Source organism: Gorilla gorilla, chromosome 13, assembly GCF_029281585.2.
Source record: "Gorilla gorilla gorilla isolate KB3781 chromosome 13, NHGRI_mGorGor1-v2.1_pri, whole genome shotgun sequence".
Lineage (NCBI taxonomy): Eukaryota > Metazoa > Chordata > Mammalia > Primates > Hominidae > Gorilla > Gorilla gorilla.
Window position 1 is genome coordinate 134504159 of NC_073237.2, and position 21434 is coordinate 134525592.

Sequence of the window (21434 nt, forward strand, 5' to 3'; positions counted from 1 at the left end):
CTGACAACACGAACGTGTCTCTGAGCCTGAGCTGCTTGCATATTTTAAAATGCTGCAGTGGCAGGAAGCTGCTCTCAGGCTGTGTGTGGGCACCTGACCTCTAGGTAGACAGAGGGCAGAAAGCCTCCTGGGTCCACAAGCACCCCCATCTGTGCACGGACACCTCCCCAGAGCCTGCTTCCCTGAAAGGGATGTGCCAGTACAGTAATTCAAGTGCCCTGGGGCCACGTGGAGGCTTTACTGCCAGGTAATCTGTGGAGTCCCAGGTTTATCCATTTATCCTTGTGCTTGATTTTGAGCCCCTTGGATGAGGGAGCTACACTAGACAGTCTGGGTTCTCTAGAGCAGAGGCCTGTTTGACCGTGAATTGCAGAGGTGGCTTCCGTGGTGTGAGCAGCAGAACACCTGTACCTTCCATAACTTGTCTGCACACGCCTGGAGCAGCCTCAGAGGAAGTGTTTGCCCCTCTGCCGGGTCCCAGCGAGGGTCCCAGGCAAGCAAGGGCTTTGCTGACTGAGCCAGGGAGGAAAGGGCATAGCCGTGAAGCCTGGGCGGGGGCGGGGGTCCCTTCAGGGGTGCTGGGTGGAGAAGCAGTTATGCCCAGCACGTGGTCAGCTTGACCGTGTCCTGCAAGAGGTGGTCACTGCTGGAGGCCCAGCCACAGGTGATCTCCCAGCTCACCTGGCAGCAGAGAGATGCCTGGGAGAACTCTTCTCTCTGTTGCTCACGGTTGGGGGTGGGGAGGGGCCTTAGAGCCAAGGAGGTTTTCTCTGATTTGCTGCATGAGAAGTGATTTGCAAGGACAAGCTTTACTTCTGGAAGATTTTCTGGTGGCCGATTGCTGCTTAGACTGTGAAGCAGAGACCTTTTATTTTAATCTTTTTAACCACTTTTCTTTGGGGCCACAGGGATGTGGGAAGAGGTTGTAGGGTGGCAGCAGCTTGCCTGCGCTTTCAGGGCTTCTGAAGGTCAGAGAACAATTCCTCTTCTCTGCAGAACAATTTCATCAACCTCAGCTTCCTCCGCCTCTTCCGAGCTGCGCGGCTGATCAAGCTGCTCCGCCAGGGCTACACCATCCGCATCCTGCTGTGGACCTTTGTCCAGTCCTTCAAGGTGGGCCAGGCGGGGGGCCTCCATGCTTTCTGTCCCCTTCCTCCGTCTTGCTTCCCCTGCCCCCACCACAGTGGCCCCTCCTTTGGGAGGCTGGGAGAGGGTATGGCATGCAGGTTTCGTGGTTGTATGCATTGTCCTGTTGTCATTTATAAAGACGTTTTAAATCATCTGTAGGTTCCCTTGGTCATGCTCGCAAGAACCCTGAGGTGGGTTTCATGACTCCGAGTTAGAGATAAAGAAACTGGGGCATCACTTGGTGGAGGGGCTTGGTGGCCAGTGGGATGGAGCTGGAGTGGGCTGAGGTCTGTGTGACCTCAAAGGCCCAGCCACCGTAGCAGGAGGCCTGGTCGTGGTGGCTGGGAGGTGCCTGTAGCTGACCGGCCCCTGTCTCCGCAGGCCCTGCCCTACGTGTGTCTGCTCATTGCCATGCTGTTCTTCATCTACGCCATCATCGGCATGCAGGTGGGTGCTCCCCTTTGGGACAGAGCGCGGTTCCGGCCTCCCGTCCCCTGGAGCAGAGGGGCACTGATCATGATTGTCAAATCATCGTCATAATCAGTTGACCCTTAGTGAACATTCTCTGTGAGCCAGATCCTGCTTTGAGCACTTGCTGAACTTACGTAATCCTCTTTTCTTACTCTTTTTTTTTTTTGAGACAGAGTCTGGCTTTGTCACCCCGGCTGGAGTGCAATGGTGTGATCTTGGCTCACTGCAACCTCTGCCTGCTAGGTTCAAGCGATTCTCCTGCCTCAGCCTCCCAAGTAGCTGGGATTATAGATGTGTGCCACCACGCCCGGCTAATTTTTGTATTTTTAGTAGAGACAGGGTTTCACCATGTTGGCCAGGCTGGTATTGAACTCCTGACCTCAAGTGATCCACCTGCCTTGGCCTCCCAAAGTGCTGGGATTACAGGTGTGAGCCACCGCGCCCGGCCTAAACTTACGTAACCCTCAGAAAGACTGTTTTGCGGAGGAGGACATGGAGGCACCACAAGATTGGGCTGCTTGCCCAGGGCCATCCTGGTGTGGGGCAGCTCTGGCCCTCGGCCCATTGCCGCCTCTCCAGGTGGATGCACCGTGGTGTTCTTGAGGGCTGCATGGGCTCCCGCCCAGTGATGGTAGGGTGTCGGGGCACAGGTCAGAATGGGTGCTGGCTGTGTGGTGGAGGCGCGTTGGAGCACAGCTGTGTTTGCCCAGTGGCTTGCACAGCAGCGGTCGGTTATCCTGTTAGTCTGGCAGCCGTGCTGAAGGACAGGCCTGACCCGCGGCGGGGGTTACATGCTACTGGGGAAAACTGCCTGAGAATGTGAGCAGGAGCGCATCGGATCCTTGCGCTGGGCAAACTTGGCTTGCATAATTTAGATTTTCTTTATTTTGCCAAAGAACACATTGTCAGCTATTTGGGAAAAAGCATTTAAAAAGCATAAAGCGGTGTCCCAGTTATAAATCTTCGGCATCTGACCACTTTTCCAACAGCAGGGACGGAAGAGGGACCCGAGTGTTAATTTGTTATCGAAGGTGCCGGTGTTTCAAAGGTTCACCGAAAACTGATTTCTAAACTCTATTTCAGGGATTGAAGAGTTCTCTTGCTTTAAAATGTGCAGAGATCTGATGCTGTTTAAATAAATACATCTTTTTCCTGCTTTGGTCTGTGGTTGTACAAGAGCACATACGTTACTGATCTTTGTGGATGTGTCATAGTTCATAAATTTGCAGCCAGATTCCACATTTTGGGCTGAGTACAATTACCAACCCATTTGCATTTCTTACTGTGGAAAAGTCAGTTAAAATGGATAAAAAGCCCGTTGCACTATTGCATATGTTTTAAGAAGACATTTTCCCATGATCTGTCAGACCTGTTACCAACATAATGCCTGCTTTGGAGTCGCTGATGATCCGACTTGAGAACACTTCCTGTGTTACGTGTGGCAGAGGCCTCACAAACTTAGCTCGGGGCCGTTCTTGTGAGTGTTTCGGACTGTTGCATCTGTGGACAGGTTCAGAGCTGGAGCCGGCACATGTGTAGCTACGGAGAGGGCATCTATACTGGGAACGCACACTGGCCTCTCCCGGGTGGGAGTTCTCTGGTGTAGGGCAGCCGCCCATCTCATGTGGGGTCCTTGTATGGCTCGCACACCCTCTCTGGCTTGGTCCACCTGGCGCGGCTCCTGCAGACCCAGCAGTGTCCGTGCCATTGCTCTTCTCCATTGCAGGTGTTTGGGAATATTGCCCTGGATGATGACACCAGCATCAACCGCCACAACAACTTCCGGACGTTTTTGCAAGCCCTGATGCTGCTGTTCAGGTATGTTGTTCAGTCAGCCCAGGCCAATGTCTGCTCTTCCATCAGGGGCTGCTTTACTCAGGATGAAGAAGGCTGGGTGTCAACCGTGGAGACCACCCACTTCTAATTCCCCGACCCCACTGGCTTCCCCTCAGCAGGCCTTTCTGGTTCTTCCCCTCTCTCTGCTCCTCTTTTCCAAAGGCTCTTGATATCTGCCCCAGTCTCAGAATAGGCTGAAGGGAAGCCCTGAGGGAGGTCATCCTGGGAGCTCTGGGCCAGGCCGGCCTCTGCTGCCTCGTCTGTGCTCCCTGGCGACAGCTTGGGAGCCTCCGGTGAGGCTCCAGGCAGAGGTCTGGGAGGACAGAGGTGCCTAGCAGGGGCTCTCTTGAAGTGTGGGCCTCCAGCTTTCCACCTGCGCCCTTGTTGATTACAGGGATTGGTGGGATCGAGGGCAGTAGGGCAACAGGGGGAACTGACCAGCAGAGTTTGTAGCTACTCAGTGGCCCAAGGAACCCAACTGACCAGAACTGCTGATCTGAACACACCTTTATTTTCCACCATCTCTCATGGGAGCTGCCGTTCCCTGGGCTCCTGGATCCAGCCAAGCCAAGTAACAGGCAGAACCTGGAGGGGCCAAGAGGCCATGGCACAAGCTTCGGGGCCTTCCGAGATCTCCTGGTGGAGATGTGCCAGGAGAGGCCTCAGCATCAGCTGCTGTTCCTGGGCACGGAACAGGAGCTATGGGCCATCCTGGTTTGAGAGTGAACTTGGGAGCAGAAGGGAGGTGGGTGAACATGTTTTCCTGCCTCCTGAGTCTCCCACAGTTTATCACTCATGAGCCTAGGACAGAAGGAAGGAGCTCTTTTAGGGATTTACCATTTCAGTTCATGTATGCAAATGCACTGGGCTGCTGCACGGCCAGCCCTGGGGGATGCTCGACACAGCCCACCCTGCCTGCAGATGCGCGCTGGGGCGAGCTCAGACCCAGACCTGCTTTGCTGAGCTGCCTGGAGAGACCTCTTAGACTCTTGTTTCTTTGCATAACATAAGCAAGCACCCTTAGGCTGACACTGTCCCCAAATGATGTTGTTTGTCTGGGCTTTAGCTGCTGCGTTAATTTTATTTCATCATTTATTACTATTCTGCCTCATGCCGCGGAAGACTTAAGGCAAACCTATGAAGTCAGCCTTAGTTTTGAGGCCTTTGGTCTCACAGCTTTCTGTTTCTCCCTGAACTTTGTATTCCCTGGGAACACCCTTATCAGTCAGGCCCAGCACAGGTTGAAGCAGCAGCCCTGCAGGAACCCCCCTGCCTCCGGCTGTCATCAGTGAGGAGTGGGCCCAGCTTAGGCCCGGGGCTGGGCACACAGACACACGGAGGTGGGGACCCAGGCCTCTGACCCACTTGTACCCTGCCAGCCCCCGGTGCTGGCTGTGTCCAGGAACAGACTCCGTGCAGGAGCATCCAGGGTGGCTGCTCAGGGCAGGGTGCTCTTGAGGTGTTCAAGGACCAGCAGAGGCCAGGGTGCTTGGAGTGGACTGGGCTGGAACCGAGATGGGGGTGAAGTCAGGGAAAGAGTGGGCAGCAGGTCCCACAGTGCTATGGGCAGTCATGTGGATTTTGGCATTTCTGATGAGCGAGGCAAGTCATCGGAGGGTTTTGAGAGGAGGAAGAATGTGATCTGACCTGTGCTTAGTGGACCTGCTTCCTGCTGTGTAGGGCAGAGTGAGAAGATAGGCTCAGAAGCTTCCATAGCACAGGGCAGGTCATGGTCGCTTGGCCTAGGACAGTGAGGAGTGGTGAGAGCCTGGCTGTGTTTTGAAGGCAGATGATCTGATGAACAGGATATGGAGAGAGAGAGGAGGCAAAGATAACGCCCACATTTTTGGTTGGAGCAGCTGGAAGGAGAGTCACCATTTCTGGAAATGAAGACCAAGATGGCGTGTGTCTGGGAGGAGGTCAGGAGTACAACTGGGGCCTGTGGTGTCCACAAAGAAGTGCTCGCCCTGGTGCTGGCCCCTGGTTCCGTAGATAATTTTTAGTAAGCAGTGGTTTCCCAATTAATGATCAGTTTGGAAATCTAGTGCCAGAAGTTTCATCTGAAGAAACAGCATCTGTGACCCAGGCCTGGCACATGTGTGAGCTGTCTGTGGGAAGGAGCCCAAAGGAGTGGGCATGCTTGGTAGCCCCACAGGGCTTGGGCTCCCTCAAGGGCCTCTGTGGGCCTCACAACTCTGCCCTTCTTCTCAGGAGCGCCACGGGGGAGGCCTGGCACGAGATCATGCTGTCCTGCCTGAGCAACCAGGCCTGTGATGAGCAGGCCAATGCCACCGAGTGTGGAAGTGACTTTGCCTACTTCTACTTCGTCTCCTTCATCTTCCTGTGCTCCTTTCTGGTGAGTCCTGGGCACTGTGCCCCTCCCAGTGCCATGTCTTGTCTCGGTGCAGCTCAGGCTTCCCCCACATCTCCTGCTGATCCCTGACTCTGATCCAGGCCATGTCATAAGCTGAGTCCACGCTGATGGCCCTTGTTTACCCAGAGATGGCGCCTTTGTTAGCCAGAGAAAGGGCCGACATGGTAACGGGCTCCTGTGGGCCCTTCCTTGACATCCGTGGAAAAGGGTTACATTTCCAGGGGCAACTGTTCCTTAACTTCCAGCTTCTAGAAGGTCATCCACTGTGGTGATGGGATGTGAAGGAACAGCATCCCAGCCAGTGTACGGGGAAAGCAGCTGGACTGGGTGGGGAGGTCGGCAGGGCAGGCCCCAGAGGTGTGGATTTTATTTCACATCCATGGAAGCCTCTGGGGGCCTCACAGGATCTGCCTGACGTTTTACAGCTTGGCTCTGGCTTCTGTGTGAGTAGTGAGGGCGTGGCTGCAGAGCGAGTGAGGAGACGACTGGGGGCAACAGTGGCCTGGAGAAAGGAGAGGCAAGGGAGTGAGGTGGGATTGGGAGTGAACTGCATTTTAAAAGTAGAGCTGGCACGATTGATGATGAGAGATGGGCATGCGAAGAGGAAAAAGCAGGCTTCATCCTGGGGTTTTCTGGGGCCACAGGGTGAGCAGTTCTGAGATGGGAGTACTGGGGAGCTGAGATTAGGTTAGGGTTGGAGGCAGCAGAGATGCCCAGCGACCTCTGGGCTGGATGGAAACGAGTCGTCGTTAGTGTTCGGTGTGTTCGTGGGGCTGCATGCTATTTGCTGGATCCCTGTTAATGCGAAGCTTAGTGCAGTGACCTGCGTCCAAAGCAGCGCCTGAGTGCCTGTTAGACATACAGATTCTCAGGCCACTCCCGAGACTGCATCAGGGTGTCTTGGAGATGGATCCAGGAATCTGAGTTTTAACAAGCTCTCAAGGTGACTCTGTGTGTGTTGAACTTTGGTGAGCACTGACGTAGGGGAAGAACAGTGTTCAGAAGAAGGCTGAAGACTCTGCCCCAAGGGCATTGAGGAGGCAGAAAGGAGCACTAGATCCAGAAACTGAGGTGGAGCAGTCCGGGAGGCAGGTGGAGAACCAGGAGTGGGCGGAGAGAGGAAGTAACCAGCCATGCACCATATTGACGGAAGGTGATGCAAGATGATGACCAAGAATTGTTAACTGGGCCAGGCGTGGTGGCTCACACCTGTAATCCCAGCACTTTGGGAAGCCCAGGCGGGCAGATCACCTAAGGCCAGGAGCTCAAGACCAGCCTGGCCAACATGGTGAAACCCCATCTCTACTAAAAATACAAAAATTAGCCAGACGTGGTGGCAGGTACCTGTAATCCCAGCCACCTGGGGAGCTGAGGCAAGAGAATCGCTTGAACCTGGGAGGTGGAGGCTGCAGTGAGCCGAGATCGCGCCGTTGTACTCCAGCCTGGGCAACAGAGCCAGACTCCATCTCAAAAAAAAAAAAAAAAAAAAGAGGGAGGCTGAGACAGGAGATTCGCTAGAACCCAGGAGGTGGAGGTTGCAGTGAGCCAAAATTGCGCCACTATACTCCAGCCTGAGCAACAGAGCAAGACTCTGTCTCAAAAAAAAAAAAAAAAAAATTGTTTATTGGATGTGGAAAGGCAGAGGCCGTTAGCGCCCTTGGCACATTGTTCCTCCGTCAGCGTAGTGGGAGTGAAGGCCTTGTTGCCGCAAGTTTGAGAGCCGGTAAGAGGAGAGGAGCACAGCCGGGACAGAGATGTGCTTGACAGTGAGCAGCACTGAGGAAACACCTCAAGGCTGTGGCCCTGACTCCAAGGAGGAACAGCTGGCATGGCTGTGCTTTTCTCTAGCCACATTCACTCCTCAGTACAAGGGTAGAAAAGTGGATTATCCAGATTCGGGATTTCCCAGACAAGGGCAAGGAGGGAGAGAAGGGTGCGTTATTGTGGTTATTGTGCTGGACGTGGGATCAAAGCTGGGGACAGAGGAGGGTGAGGGGCAGTGCCACTGGATTGGAGGTTCTTGTGAGGACACGTTTTGGGATGCAGGTATTTGAAAAAGGGAGCCGGAAAAGTAGGCGATGTGAGCAGATTGGGATGTGTGAGGTGGAGACTCGGGAGGCAGTGAGTGATGCCATCGGTAAACATCATTGCCGTCATTACATTATCATTGCAAGATCATTACATTAACATTAGCATGATCACTGGTGATAAGCATGTTTAGTGTGATTTGTGGAACAAGGAGATGAGCTGATGGGTGAGAAGGTCAGGAATGGAGAGGGCAGGCAGCGGTCGTCCCATCTCTGTGGATCTTAAAAGCAACAAGAATAACAAGAATAGAAGTGGAGACAAAAACAGCAAGCCAGGTGCTAAGTTTTTCATGAAGGAAGGGGAAACTTAATAGATGACGTGAGCCCCAGAGAACAGGTTTTTAAAGAAGAGACCAGAGGGGACATCCATCCTCTTAGATGTTTGAGCCAGAGCAAGAACAAGTGGAGAGCACTCAGGGGAGATGGAGATGTAAGGACTTGTGCTGATGGCGGACTGTGAGCTTTGCAGGGTGCAGTAGGAGGTTGAGGTGGTTGGGAATGATGTGCACTTGAGACAGGTGAGCTTACACTTAGATAGAGAAATACAGAAGAACCTACAAAACTGTGTTTCACTACTTGCTAGAAACCAAGGGAAGGATTTCCATGTTTGAGTCATCTCCTGATCCCTCCGAAGACCCCTTGTGGGCAGCAGGGAGGGTGGGCTTTTTGGAGAATCACTTTCCTGAGGCATTGGTCTCTATACTGTTCAAAGACATCTGGTGCTGTAAGAACCAGCATACCTGTGGGCACAAAGCCAAACCTACTAGCCTGACCTTACCATCCACCTGGCTGCAGAGATGGGGTTCCACAGAAAGCCACATTCATGATACCACACCATGTACAGGGCCAGCACTCACTAGACATGTCCAGGATGAGTCGAGGAATCCTTGGGTTTAGCTGTCACTCCTGTGCAGAGAAGAGGGTATTTCGTGGCCACTGTCCTTTGTTCTTGTCCCCACGGACCTCAGTCATGGTTCTTGGCTAACCCTGGTGTCTCCTTACTGAAACTGTAATCCTAATCCTTCTGGCACTTCCCTCACAGATTGGACATGCTGGGCAACTCATGCTTTGAAACACTTGGATGTGGTTTGGTCTGATAGAGAAGTGACATGGAAAAAATGGGACTGTGAATTTGGGATGGGTGGCAGGACTTGGTTAGGTTGGGATTTGGTTCCATTAATTGGAATAGAGGGTGCTGATGGAAGAATAGGGAATGAGGTTGTTCATGACAGCCTGCTGATAATCACTTGAGTCAGGCACTATGCAGGGTCTTATGAATACATTAAGTATTTCAGTCTCTGTGACAGTCCTGAGATTGGTATTATTATTATTACAATGAAGAAATGGAGGTCTAGAGATGTTAAATATCTTAGCCTGAGTTTAGAACCTAAGCTTTTGAAATGGACAAATTCCTAGAAAGACACAAATTATCATAACTGACTGAATTAAGTAGAAAATCTGAATAGACCTGTAACGAGTAAGAAGATTGAATCAGTAATCGAAAACTTCCCAATAAAGAGAAGCCCGAAACCATATAATGGCAAAGGGACACTCTTTGCTGGGAAAACGGGACATCCACATACAAAAGAATGGAGTTGGACTCCTACCTTATACCATATACAAAAATTAACATAAAATTAAATAACTAAATGTGAGAGCTATAACTATAAAGCTCTTAGAAGAAAACATAGTGGGTAAATCTTTATGACGTTTTACTTAGTAACAGAGTCTTAGATTTGACACCAGAATCACAATAAAAGAAAAAATAAATTTGTCTACTCAAAATTAAAAACTTTTTAGAATCAAAGGACACTATCAACAGAATGAAAAGGCAACTCAAGGAATTGGAGAAAATATTTGTAAATTACATTACTGATAAAGGGTTAATATCAGAATTGTTGAAAGAAAATCTTTAGCCAAATTAAATTTAACAGAGTTTAATTGAGCAAAGAATGATTCGCAAGTTGTGCAGCCTCCTGAGTCTGAGTAGCCTCAGAGACTCCAACACAGCCACATGGCAGAAGAGGATTTACGGACAGAAAAAGGAATATGATGTACAGAAAATGGAAGTGAGGTACAGAAACAGTTGATTGGTTACAGCTTAGCGTTTGCCTTATTTGAACACAGAACAGTTAGCTCCCTTTGATTGGCCAAAACTTGATGATTGGCATGATAATAGGTTACAAAGTCTGTTTACACTTCCATTTAGGTTATAGTTCACTAGGTGCAGAGAAGCCTCTAGGCTGAACTTAAAATATATAAGGAGGCAGCTTTAGGCTAAACTTGATTTAACAAAATGTATAAAGAACTTCTACAACTCAACAACAAAAATAAAACAACCCAATTAAGAAATGAGAGGTAACGTCAGCAAGATGGCTGACCTTCCACCTAGTGCTTGTCCTTCTCAAAAAGACAGAACAATGAACAAAAAATTACATTTTAATGAAAATAACTGAGGGAGAGTCTCAGAGTACATCAGAGGTGTAACAGAGACACTGGTGAGCACAGAAACTTGGGATGGCCACTTAGAGAATGGAATGAAACACCAAGCAAACACCACCACCCCATCCCGCAACTGGGATCAGCTGGGACCTAGGAGAGCTTTTCCCTTTGGTGAGGAGGTAAGCAAGAGGATCCCAGCAGCCCCCATCACCATCTTGGACACCTGCAGACCCTACCACTCGGGTCCCCTGCAGTCCTCAAGGCACTAAGCCTAGCTGAGGGAGCTGCCTGGAGTCCACACACCTGTGCTCCCTCCAGAGACAAAGCCAACACTGCTCAGCCCCTGTGGCCCATGTGGCTACTGTGTTCCACTACCTAGGAGTTGGAACTAGAGCGGGAGTGTGACTTGCTCCTGGAGTAGCCGCAGCTTCCCTTTATCCTTGAGGCAAAACTGCCATCAAACTAACCAAGATTGGTGGCCGACATCCCCAAGCTGAGCCGCAAGCAGCTGTTACACCCTTCCCTGAGGGGCCAAGTGGAGGTGGAGCTGCTTCACCTACCCTTCCCCTCCATGCCCATAGGCCAGAGCTGAAGTGGTACCCTGCCTCCTGGGAAAACAGTACCTTGGCCACTCAGAGCGGTCACACCTCCCCAGTGTCTAAGTTGAAGCAGTTCCCTGCATCCCAGGAAATGGTGCATTGGCCCCCCAGAGCAGTCACATCCCCCAAGCCTGAGCTGAAGTGGCACATTGTCCCCACCCCCCACCCCTGGGAATCAGTACCCTGGCTGAACTGAGGGCTGTGCATCCCAGGGCTGAACTGACATGATACCCTGCCATCCCAGATAAATAGAGCATTGGCTCAGCTGAGACACCCAGCCCCATAGGCCAAATAGCTCTAGTGCCCTGCTTTCCTGGAGCTAGACTTGCCCCCTAGAGTCTGAGCTGCTGAGACAGACCTGGGGAGTGGAGTTCCCTGCCTCCCCAGGGCTCAAATGACAGCTGTGCTCTGCCATTCTAGGGTACTTGCTGCTGCTACACCTGTTCTCACAGAACCTGGGATACTGCCAAGCCCTACCATCCAAGGGTCTAGAGTAACCACTACATGGTGCCTTTTCCCCTGGGACCCAAGATGCCACTAACCCCTATTGGTTCAGGTTCCTGAATTGCAGCTGTATCCAACTTCTCAGGCCCAAAACTCCAGAGCACCCCTTCTTCCTGAATTGGACCAGTGCTATGCCCTGCCCCCACCCCGCCCAGGAGTAGAATCACAGCTATAATCTCGCCCCCTGGGCCTGAGCTGCTAGGGAATGGCTTAGAGTCAGATCCTGGCACTGTGGGCAACGTACACCCAACTCTGCCCCAGGGAGCAAACCTGTACCCCAACACCCAGGTGCCACAATAAGTTCATGAGATTCTAAGTATAGGACCCCAGCTCCACAGCCACTCTGAGCACCTGCACCTGGAACCCAGTGGTGCTGCAGCTGATTGCAGGCCATTAGACCTGATACCAAGAGGTGTCCCCTCAGCTAAGTCTTCCCATTGTGGGGAAAACAAAAATAACAGGACCCCAAAAGCCCTTGACACTGAGGACATTTACAGCCTACACTGCCACTTCTGCTGCCACAAACTTCGACACCCTGGACAACTGAAGTGCCCACAGTTACTGCTAATGTTGAATGCAGCTAAAGAAGTTGTAGGGAGACTATACCACTGCACCTGGAAACAGAGTAACTATGCCCTTCCCAGCTGGCACACTAAAACCCAACTGTACTGTACAAAGTTTGGAAAAGGTGATTTGTTTTACCAGATGTACAGACATCAAGGGACACAAGACACTTGAAAAACCAAGGAAATCACCAGGTGTGGTGGCTTACGCCTGTAATCCCAGCACTTTGGGAGGCCGAGGCGGGTGGATCACGAGGTCAGGAGATCGAGACCATCCTGGCTAACACGGTGAAACCCCGTCTCTACTAAAAATACAAAAAAATTAGCCGGGCGCGGTGGTGGGCGCCTGTAGTCCCAGCTACGCGGGAGGCTGAGGCAGGAGAATGGCATGAACCCGGGAGGCAGAGCTTGTAGTGAGCCAAGATCACGCCACTGCACTCCAGCCTGGGTGACAGAGCGAGACTCCATCTCAAAGAAAAAAAAAAAAAAGCAAGGAAATCTGACATCACCCAAGGAACATAACTCTTTAGTAGTAGACCCTAGTAAAAACTAAATTTAAAAACTGCCAGAAAAGGGATTCAAAATAAGGTTCTTAAAGAAGTGCAACAAGATACAAGAAAATACAGATAGACAATGCAATGAAATCAGAAATGCAATTGACAATATGAATGAAAAATTCAACAGAGATAGGAATCATAAAAAAAGAACCAAGCAGAAATCCTGCAGCTGACAAATTCAATGAGTGAAATTAAAAATAAAAACTAAAAATAGAGAGCTTCAACAGTGAATCTGATCAAGCAGAAGAAAAAAGAAATCTCTGAACTTGAAGATAGGTCATTTGAAATTAATCAGTCAGAAGGAAAGAAAAGAAATAATTAAAAAGAGTGAAGAAAAGCCTTCAAGAATTATGGAGCATGATTAAGCAAAAAAATATTTTATGGGTGTCTAGAAGGAAAAGAGAAGGGAAAAGGTATAGAAAATCTGTTTAATAAAGTAATAGCTGGAAAATTCCCAAGTCTGGGGAGAGATGTGGACATCCAAATCCAAGAAGCTCAACAGTCCCCCAATAGATTCAATCAAAAAGGTTCTCCCTGGGACATGTTATGGTCAAACTGTCAACAGTCAAAGAGAAGAGAAAATTCTAAAAACAGCAAGAGAAAAGCATCAAGTCACATATAACAGAATCCCCCGTTAGACTGAAAGCAGATTTCTCTGCAGAAATTTTATAGACCAGGAGAGAATGGAATGGAATGATATATTCAAAGTGGTAAAAGGAAAACAAAAAACAAACTGTCAGTCAAGAATACTATACCCAGCAAAGCTATCCTTCAGAAATGAGGGAGAAATAAAGTCTTTCCCAGACAAGCAAGAAGTGAGGGAATTCATCACCACTAGACCAGCCTTACAAGAAATACACAAGGGAGTCCTACATCTGGAAGCAAAGACATGATAATTACTATCGTGAAAACACACAAAAATATAAAACTCGCTGGTAGAGTGAGCTTCACAAAAGAGAAAGAGAAAATAATCAAACCTTACTATTACAGAAAACCACTAAACCGTAATGATAAATAATGAGAGGAAGAAAGGAAGAAAAGATATACAAAACAACCAGAAAACAATTAACAAAATGACAGAAGTAAGTCCTACCTATAAATGATAACCTTACATGTAAATGGATTAAATTCCCCCACTTAAAGTATATAAACTGGCTGAATAGATTTTTTAAATGACCCAACTATATACTGCCTACAAGAAGCTCACATCATCTATAAGGACACGTATAGAGTGAAAGTAAAGGGATGAAAAACATACTCCACATAAACAGAAACCAAATTGAGCAGGAGTGCTATACTTACATCAGACAAAGCAGACTTTAAGTCAAAAACTCTGAAAAGAAGCCCAGTGTGGTGGTGCATACTTGTAGTCCCAGCGGCTTGGGAGGCTGAGGTGGAAAGATTGCTTGAGTCCAGGAGTTCAAGGCGGTAGTGTGCTGTGATTACACCTGTGAGTAGCCACTACACTCCAGCCTGGGCAACATACCAAGACCCCATGTCTTTAAGAAAAAAAATTTTAGGGCAAGGAATGTCATTATATAATGATAAAGGAATCAATTCAGCAAGAAAATACAACAATTGTCAATATATACGGACCCAACAGTAGAGCACCCAGACATACAAAACAAATATTATTAGATCCAAAAAGAGAGATAGATTCCAGCACAGTGTCATTTGCGGATTTCCGTACCCTATGCTCAGCATTGAACAGGTCATCTAGACAGAAAATCAACAACAAAAAACCCATGTTGGCTTTAAAGTGCCTTTTAGTCCAAATGGACCTAACAGACATTTCCAGAACTTTTCATCCAACCATTGCATGGTACACATTAGCTTCATCATCACATGGAAGATTATCTAGGAGAGATCAGATGTTAGGCCACAAAGCAAGTCTCAACAAATGTAAAATAATTGAAATTGTATCAAGTATTTTTTCTAACAATAATAAAATAAAACTAGAAATCAGTAACAAGGGGAGCTTTTGAAATTGTACAAATTCGTGAAAATTAACATTCTCCTGAATGACAAATGGGCCAAGGAAGAAATTCAGAAGGCAGTTTTACAATTTGGCCTGGCACAGTGGCTCACGCCTGTAATCCCAGCACTTTGGGAGGCTGAGGTGGGCAGATGGTTTGAGGTCAGGAGTTCGAGACCAGCCTGGCTAACATGGTGAAACCCTGTCTCTACTTAAAACATAAAAATTAGCGGGTGTGGTGGCGGGTGCCTGTAATCCCAGGTACTCAGGAGGCTGAGGCAGGAGAATCACTTGAACCTGGGAGGCAGAGTTTGCAGTGAGCCAAGATTGCACCACTGCACTCCAGTCTGGGCGACAGAGTGAGACTCTGTCTCAAAAAAAAAAAAAAAGAAAAAAAAGAAAAGAGAAAAAGAAGGCTGGGCGCAGTGGCTCACGCCTGTAGTCCCAGCACTTTGGGAGGCCAAGGTGGGTGGATCACGAGGTCAAGAGACGGACACCATCCTGGCCAACATGGTGAAACCCCGTCTCTACTAAAAATACAAAAATTAGCCGTGTGTGGTAGCACGTGCCTGTAGTCCCAGCTACTTGGGAGGCTGAGGCAGGAGAATGGCTTGAACCCGGGAGGCGGAGGTTGCAGTGAGCCGAGATCATACCACTGCACTCCAGCCTGGTGACAGAGTGAGACTCCGTCTCAAAAAAAAAAAAAAAAAAAAAGACAGAAAAAGAGAAGAAAAAAATATTGAAACAATAAAAATAGAAACACATATCATGATAACTTGAACCAGGGGCAGGGTAGGTGGAGAAGAAACATAGCATGCCAAAACTTATGGGATACAGTAAAAGCAGTATGAAACGGGAATTTTATAGCAATAAAAGCCTACATCAGAAACACACAAAGATTTCAAATAAATGACTTAATGATGCATCTCAAGGAACTAGGAATAAAACCCAAACCAGGCCGAAAATTAGTAGAGGAACAAAAATAAAGATCAGAGCAAGAGCAAAAAGAAACAATATTGAGATGAAAACATTACAAAGGCTCAATGAAATGAAAATATAGCCAGGTGCGGTGGCTCACACCTGTAATCCCAGCACTTTGGGAGGCCGTGGCAAGTGGATCACTTGAGGTTAGGAGTTCAAGACCAGCCTGGCCAACATGGTGAAACCCCATCTCTACTAAAAATATAAAAATTAGCCAGGTGTGTTGGCGGGCACCTGTAAGCCCATCTACTTGGGAGGCTGAGGCAGGAGAATTGCTTGAACCCAGGAGGCGGAAGTTGCAGTGAGCCGAGATTATGCCACTGCACTCCAGCCTGGGTGACAAAGCCGGACTCTGTCTCAAAAAAAAAAAAAATTGTTTTTTTGAAAAGATAATTGACAAACCAATAGCTAGATTAAGCAAGAAAATATGCAAATAATTCAGAAGTAAAAAAGGAGACATTACAACTAATATCATAGAAATACAAAGGATCATTAGTGACTATTATGAACAACTATACACCAACACATTAGAAAACCTAGCGGAAATGGATAAATTCCTGGATGCGTGGAACCCACCAAGATTGAACCAAGAAGAAAGAAAACCTGAACAGACCAATTACTGTAATGAGATTGAATCTGTAATTTAAAAATCTCCCATCGGCCGGGCATGGTGGCTTAACGTTTGTAATCCCAGCGCTTTGTGAGGTCAAGGCAGGCAGATCATGAGGTCAGGAGATCGAGACCATCCTGGCCAACATTGTGAAACCCCGTCTCTACTAAAATACAAAAAAAAATTAGCCAGGCGTGGTGGTGCACGCCTGTGGTCCCAAGTACTCAGGAGGCTGAGGCAGGGGACTTTCTTGAACCTGGGAGGCAGAGGTTGTAGTGACTGGAGATCGCGCCATTGCACTCCAGCCTGGACAACAAGAGCGAAACTCCGTCTCAAAAAAAAAAAAAAAATCCCATCAAAGAAAAGCCCAGGGTGCTTCACTAGAGAATTCTGCCAAACATTTAAAGAACTAATACCTGTTCTTCTCAAGCTCTTCTAGAAAATTGAAGAGGAGGGAATTTTTCTAAACTCATTCTACAAGACTAGCATTACCCTAATATAAAAACCAGACAAGGACACAGCAGAAACAGAAACAAAAACAAAAAACACTAGAAAGAAAAAGGAAACTATAGGCCAATATTTCTGATGATCATAGATGGAAAAATTCTCAAGAAAAATAGTATTTTTAGTAGTAACTGAATCCAGCAACACATGTTAATTCACTGTGATCAAATGGGATTTATTCCTGGGATGTAAGGATGGTTCAACATAAGTAAACCAGTAATCAACATAATACATTACATCAACAGAATGAAGGACAAAAACAATATTATCATCTCAATAGACACAGAAAAAAATATTTGATAAAATTCAACATCCCTTCGTAGTGAAAACTCAACAAGTTAGGTTGGAAGATACCTCAACACAATAAAGGCTGTATATGACAAACCCACAGCCAACATTATACTGAATGGGGAAAAGATCTACAACAAGAAAGGATACCCACTTTCACAACTTTTATTCAACATAGTACTGGAAGTTCTAGCCAGAGCAGTTATGTAAGAAAAAAAAATAAGCCGCATCCAAACTGGAAAGAAGGAAGTCAAATTGTTCCTGTTTGCAGACAATATGTCTTATATATAGAAAACCCTAAAAGCTCCACCAAAAAATCCTTAGAACTCGTAAAGTAATTCAGTAAAATCAATGTACAAAAATCAGTAGTGTGTCTGTATACTAACAACAAACTAGCAGAAAAGAAATCAGTCTCATTTACAATAGTTACAAAAGAAATAACTAAGGAAGTGAAAGATCTCTACAAAGAAAACTATAAAACATTGATGAAAGATACTGAAGAGGACACACAAAAAATAGAAAGACATTCGATGCCCATGGATTGGAAGAATTAATATTGTGAAAAGGACCATACAGATTTAATGCAATCCCTATCAAAATACCAGTGACATTCTTCATAGAAATATAAAAAACAATCCTAAAATTAATACAGAACCACAAAAGACCCTGGATAGCTTGAATAATCTTGAGCAACAAGAAGAAAGCTGGAGGCATCACACTACCAAACTTTGAAACAGCATGGTACTGGCATAAAAACAGAAACATAGACCAATGGAACAGAATAGAGAACTCAGAAATAAGTCTTTGTGTTTACAGCCAACTGATTTTTAACAAAAGCACCAAGAACATTTATTGGAGCAGGACAGTCTCTTCAATAAACGATGGTAGGGAAACTAGATATCCACATGCAGAAAAATGCAGCTCAACCCCTATCTCTCGCTATATACAAAAGCCAACTCAAAATGGATCAAAGACTTAAATGTAAGACTCAAAACCATGAATCTGCTAGAATAAAATACAGGGAAAACACTTCAGGACATTGGTCTGGGCAAAAATTGTATGGAGAAGACCTCAAGAGCACAGGCAACCAAAGCACAAATAGACAAATGGGATTGCATTTCAGTAAAAAGCTTCTGCACAGCCAATGAAATAATCAACAGAGTGACAACTTGCAGAATCAGAGAAAATATTGCAAACTATTTATCTGACAAGCTATTAATATCCAAAATATACAAGGTGAAACTCAAACAACCCATCAGCAAAAAAAAAAAAAAAAAAAAAAAAATCAGATGAATAAATGGGCAAATGAACTGAATAGACATCTCTCAAAAGAAGACATACAAATGGCCTGCTGGTATAAGAAAAAGTGCTCAACATCTCTAATCATCAGGGAAATGCAAATCAAAACCACAGTGAGATACCATCTCACCCCAGTTAGAATGGCTGTTATCAAAAACACACAAAAAAATAACAAATACTCATGAGGATGGAGAGAAAGGAGAACTCTTATACACTCTTGGTAGGAAGCCTCCTCAAAAAACTGAAAATAGAACTACTGTGTGTGATCTAGCAATTCCACTACTGGGTATGTATCCAAACGGAGGGAAATCAATTATGTCAGAGATATCTGGGCTCTCATGTTTATTGCCATACTATTCACAGTAGCCAAGATATGGAATCAACTTAAGTGTCCATCCACACATGAATGGATTTTTAAAATATTTTCCTTATACACAATGGAATACTATTTAGCCATAAAAAGAATGAAATTCTGCCATTTGTGGCAACATGGATGAGCTTGGAGGTCTTATGTTAAGTAAGTCAGGCACAGAAAGATAAATATTGCATGTTCTCACTCATATGTGGAAGCTAAAAAAAAATTGCTCTCATAGAAGTGGAGAGTGGAATAGCGGTTACTAGAGGCAGGGAAGGTTAGGAGGATGGGGGATAGCCAAAGGTTGGTGAACAGATACAAAAGTACAGCTAGACAGGTGAAATAAGTTTGAGTCTTCTGTATCACTGTAGGGTGACTATAATTAACAACAGTTTGTTGAATATTTTCAAATATTTCAAATATTTTCAAATAGGAGAGCAAATTTTGAATGCTCCCAACACAGAAATAAGTGTTTGAGGTGATGGATATGCTAATTACTGTGATTTGATCATTACACATTTGTATACATGTATCAAAATATTACACTGTACCCCATAAATATATACAATTATTGCATGTCAATTAAAAAAATAATGAAGGCAAAAGAAAAATTTATAAGAAAGAAATGGGCAAAGGGATTGAATTTAAAAAAAGGAACTGAATAAGTAAAAATAAGTAAATAGCTCCTATGGGGGGAACCAGCCCCCAGTATTTCAACATAGGTTCTTTTCTATTTTTCCTAAGTGTCGGCTGGTCTGAGAAATAAAGAGAAAGAGTACAAAAGAGAGAAATTTTACAGCTGGGCCTCCGGGGGTGACATCACCTATTGGTAGGTTCTGTGATGCCCCTTGAACTGCAAAACCAGCAAGTTTTTATTAGGGATTTCAAAAGGGGAGAGGGGTACAAACAGGGAGTAAGTCACAAAGAGCACATGCTTCAAAGGGCAATAAAAGATCACAAGGGCAGAGAGGCAGAGCAAGATCACAAGGCCAGGGCGAAATTAGAATTACTGATGAGGTTCCATGTCCCACTAGGCACTCATTGTCTTGATAAACATCTTAACAGGAAACCTGGTTCGAGAGCAGACAACCGGTCTGACTAGAATTTGCCAGGCTGAAGTTTCCTAATCCCAGCAAGCCTGAGGGCACTGCAGGAGACCAGGGCGTATTTCATCCCTGGTCTTCAACCACATAAGGCACACAATCCCAGAGCAGCGGTCCGTAGGCCTACCCCTGGGAATGCATTCCTTTCCCAGGGTTATTCCTTGCTGGGAAAAGAATTCAGCAATATTTCTCCTATTCACTTTCTGCAAGAAGAGAAATATGGCTCTGTTCTGCCCGGCCCTGCAGGCAGTCAGACCTTATAGTTATCTCCTTTGTTCCCTGAAAATCGCTGTTATCCTGTTCTTTTTTAGGATGCCCAGATTTCATATCGTTCAAACACACGTTTTACTAACAATTTGTACAGATAACGCAATCATCACAGGGTCCTGAGGTGACATACATCCTCAGCTTACAAAGATGACAGGATTAAGAGATTAAAGTAAAGACAGGCATAGGAAATTATAAGAGTATTGATTGGGGAAGTGATACATGTCCATGAAATCTTCACAATTTATGTTCAGAGATTGCAGTAAAGACAGGCATAAGAAATTATAAAAGTATTAATTTGGGGAACTAACAAATGTCCATGAAATCTTCACAATTTATGTTCTTCTGCCATGGCTTCAGCCGGTCCCTCCGTTCAGGGTCCCTGACTTCCTGCAACAAGCTCCTGCACAGCCAGTGAAATAATCAACAGAGTGACAAGACAGCTTGCAGAATCAGAGAAAATATTTGCAAACTATTCATCTGACAAGTGATTAATATCCATTTCTCCAAATACAATGACCAATAAGCACATGAAAAAATATTCAACATCACTAATAATTAGGGAAATGCAAATCAAAACCACAGTGAAATACCACTTCACACCCAGTAGAATTGGTATTACTAAAGAAAAAAAGATAGAAAAAGAAAAGAGAATAGGCCGGGTGCAGTAGCTCACACCTATAATCTCAACACTTTTGGAGGCCGAGGTAGACAGATCACCTAAGTTCAGGAGTTCAAGACCAGCTTGGCCAACATGGCAAAACCCTGTCTCTACTAAAAATACAAAAATTAGCTGGGCCTGGTGGTACATGTCTAATCCCAGCTACTCAGGAGGCTGAGGCATGAGAATCGCTTGAACCCAGGAGATGGAAGTTGCAGTGAGCCGAGATCATGCCTGGGCTACAGAGTGAGACTCTGTCTCAAAAAAAAAAAAGAAGAAGAAGAAGACAGAAAAGAAAAGAAAATAGGCCAGGTGCAGTAGCTCAGGCCTGTAATCCCAGCACTTTGGGAGTCCAAGGCAGGCAGATCAGTTGAGGCCAGGAGTTTGAGACTAGCCTGGCCAACATGGTGAAATTCTGGCTCTACTAAAAATACAAAAATTAGCTGGCTGTGGTCTCATACACTTGTAATCCCAGCTACTCAGGAGGCTAAGGCAGAGAATCGCTTGAACCTGGGAGGTGGAGGCTGCAGTGACCTGAGATCACGCCACTGCACTCCAGCCTGGGAGACAGAGCAAGACTCCATCTCAAAAAAAAATTAATAAATTAATTAAATTAATAAATATTGGCAAAAATGTGGAGAAATTTCAACCCTTGTGCACTGGTGGGTATGACTGTAAAATGGTGGTGTGGAAAATAGTATGATAGTTCCTCAAAATATTAGTAAAAGTGAATTACAGAATGATCCAGTAATTCTACTCTTGGTATAGACCCAAAAGAAATCAAATCAGGGACTTCAACAGATATATGTCCACACATGCTCATAGCAGTG

At 46.3% G+C, this 21434-nt stretch overlaps 1 protein-coding gene across 11 annotated transcripts in view; it reads left to right on the top strand.

The window, feature by feature from the left end:
- CACNA1B (calcium voltage-gated channel subunit alpha1 B) overlaps positions 1-21434 on the top strand; it is a 248526-nt gene that overhangs the window by 194190 nt on the left and 32902 nt on the right. For 10 of the 11 annotated variants that reach the window (XR_008668315.2, XM_055350334.2, XM_055350333.2 and 7 more), the window contains 4 exons: positions 997-1113; positions 1510-1575; positions 3326-3417; positions 5647-5791. Coding sequence is in view for 10 of the 11 variants with exons in the window: in XM_055350334.2 (XP_055206309.2) it covers positions 997-1113; positions 1510-1575; positions 3326-3417; positions 5647-5791 (420 nt within the window). In the remaining variant the exon portion in view is untranslated. The remainder of the gene's footprint in view (positions 1-996; positions 1114-1509; positions 1576-3325; positions 3418-5646; positions 5792-21434) is intronic. The other variant, XM_063696940.1, reaches the window with a different exon arrangement.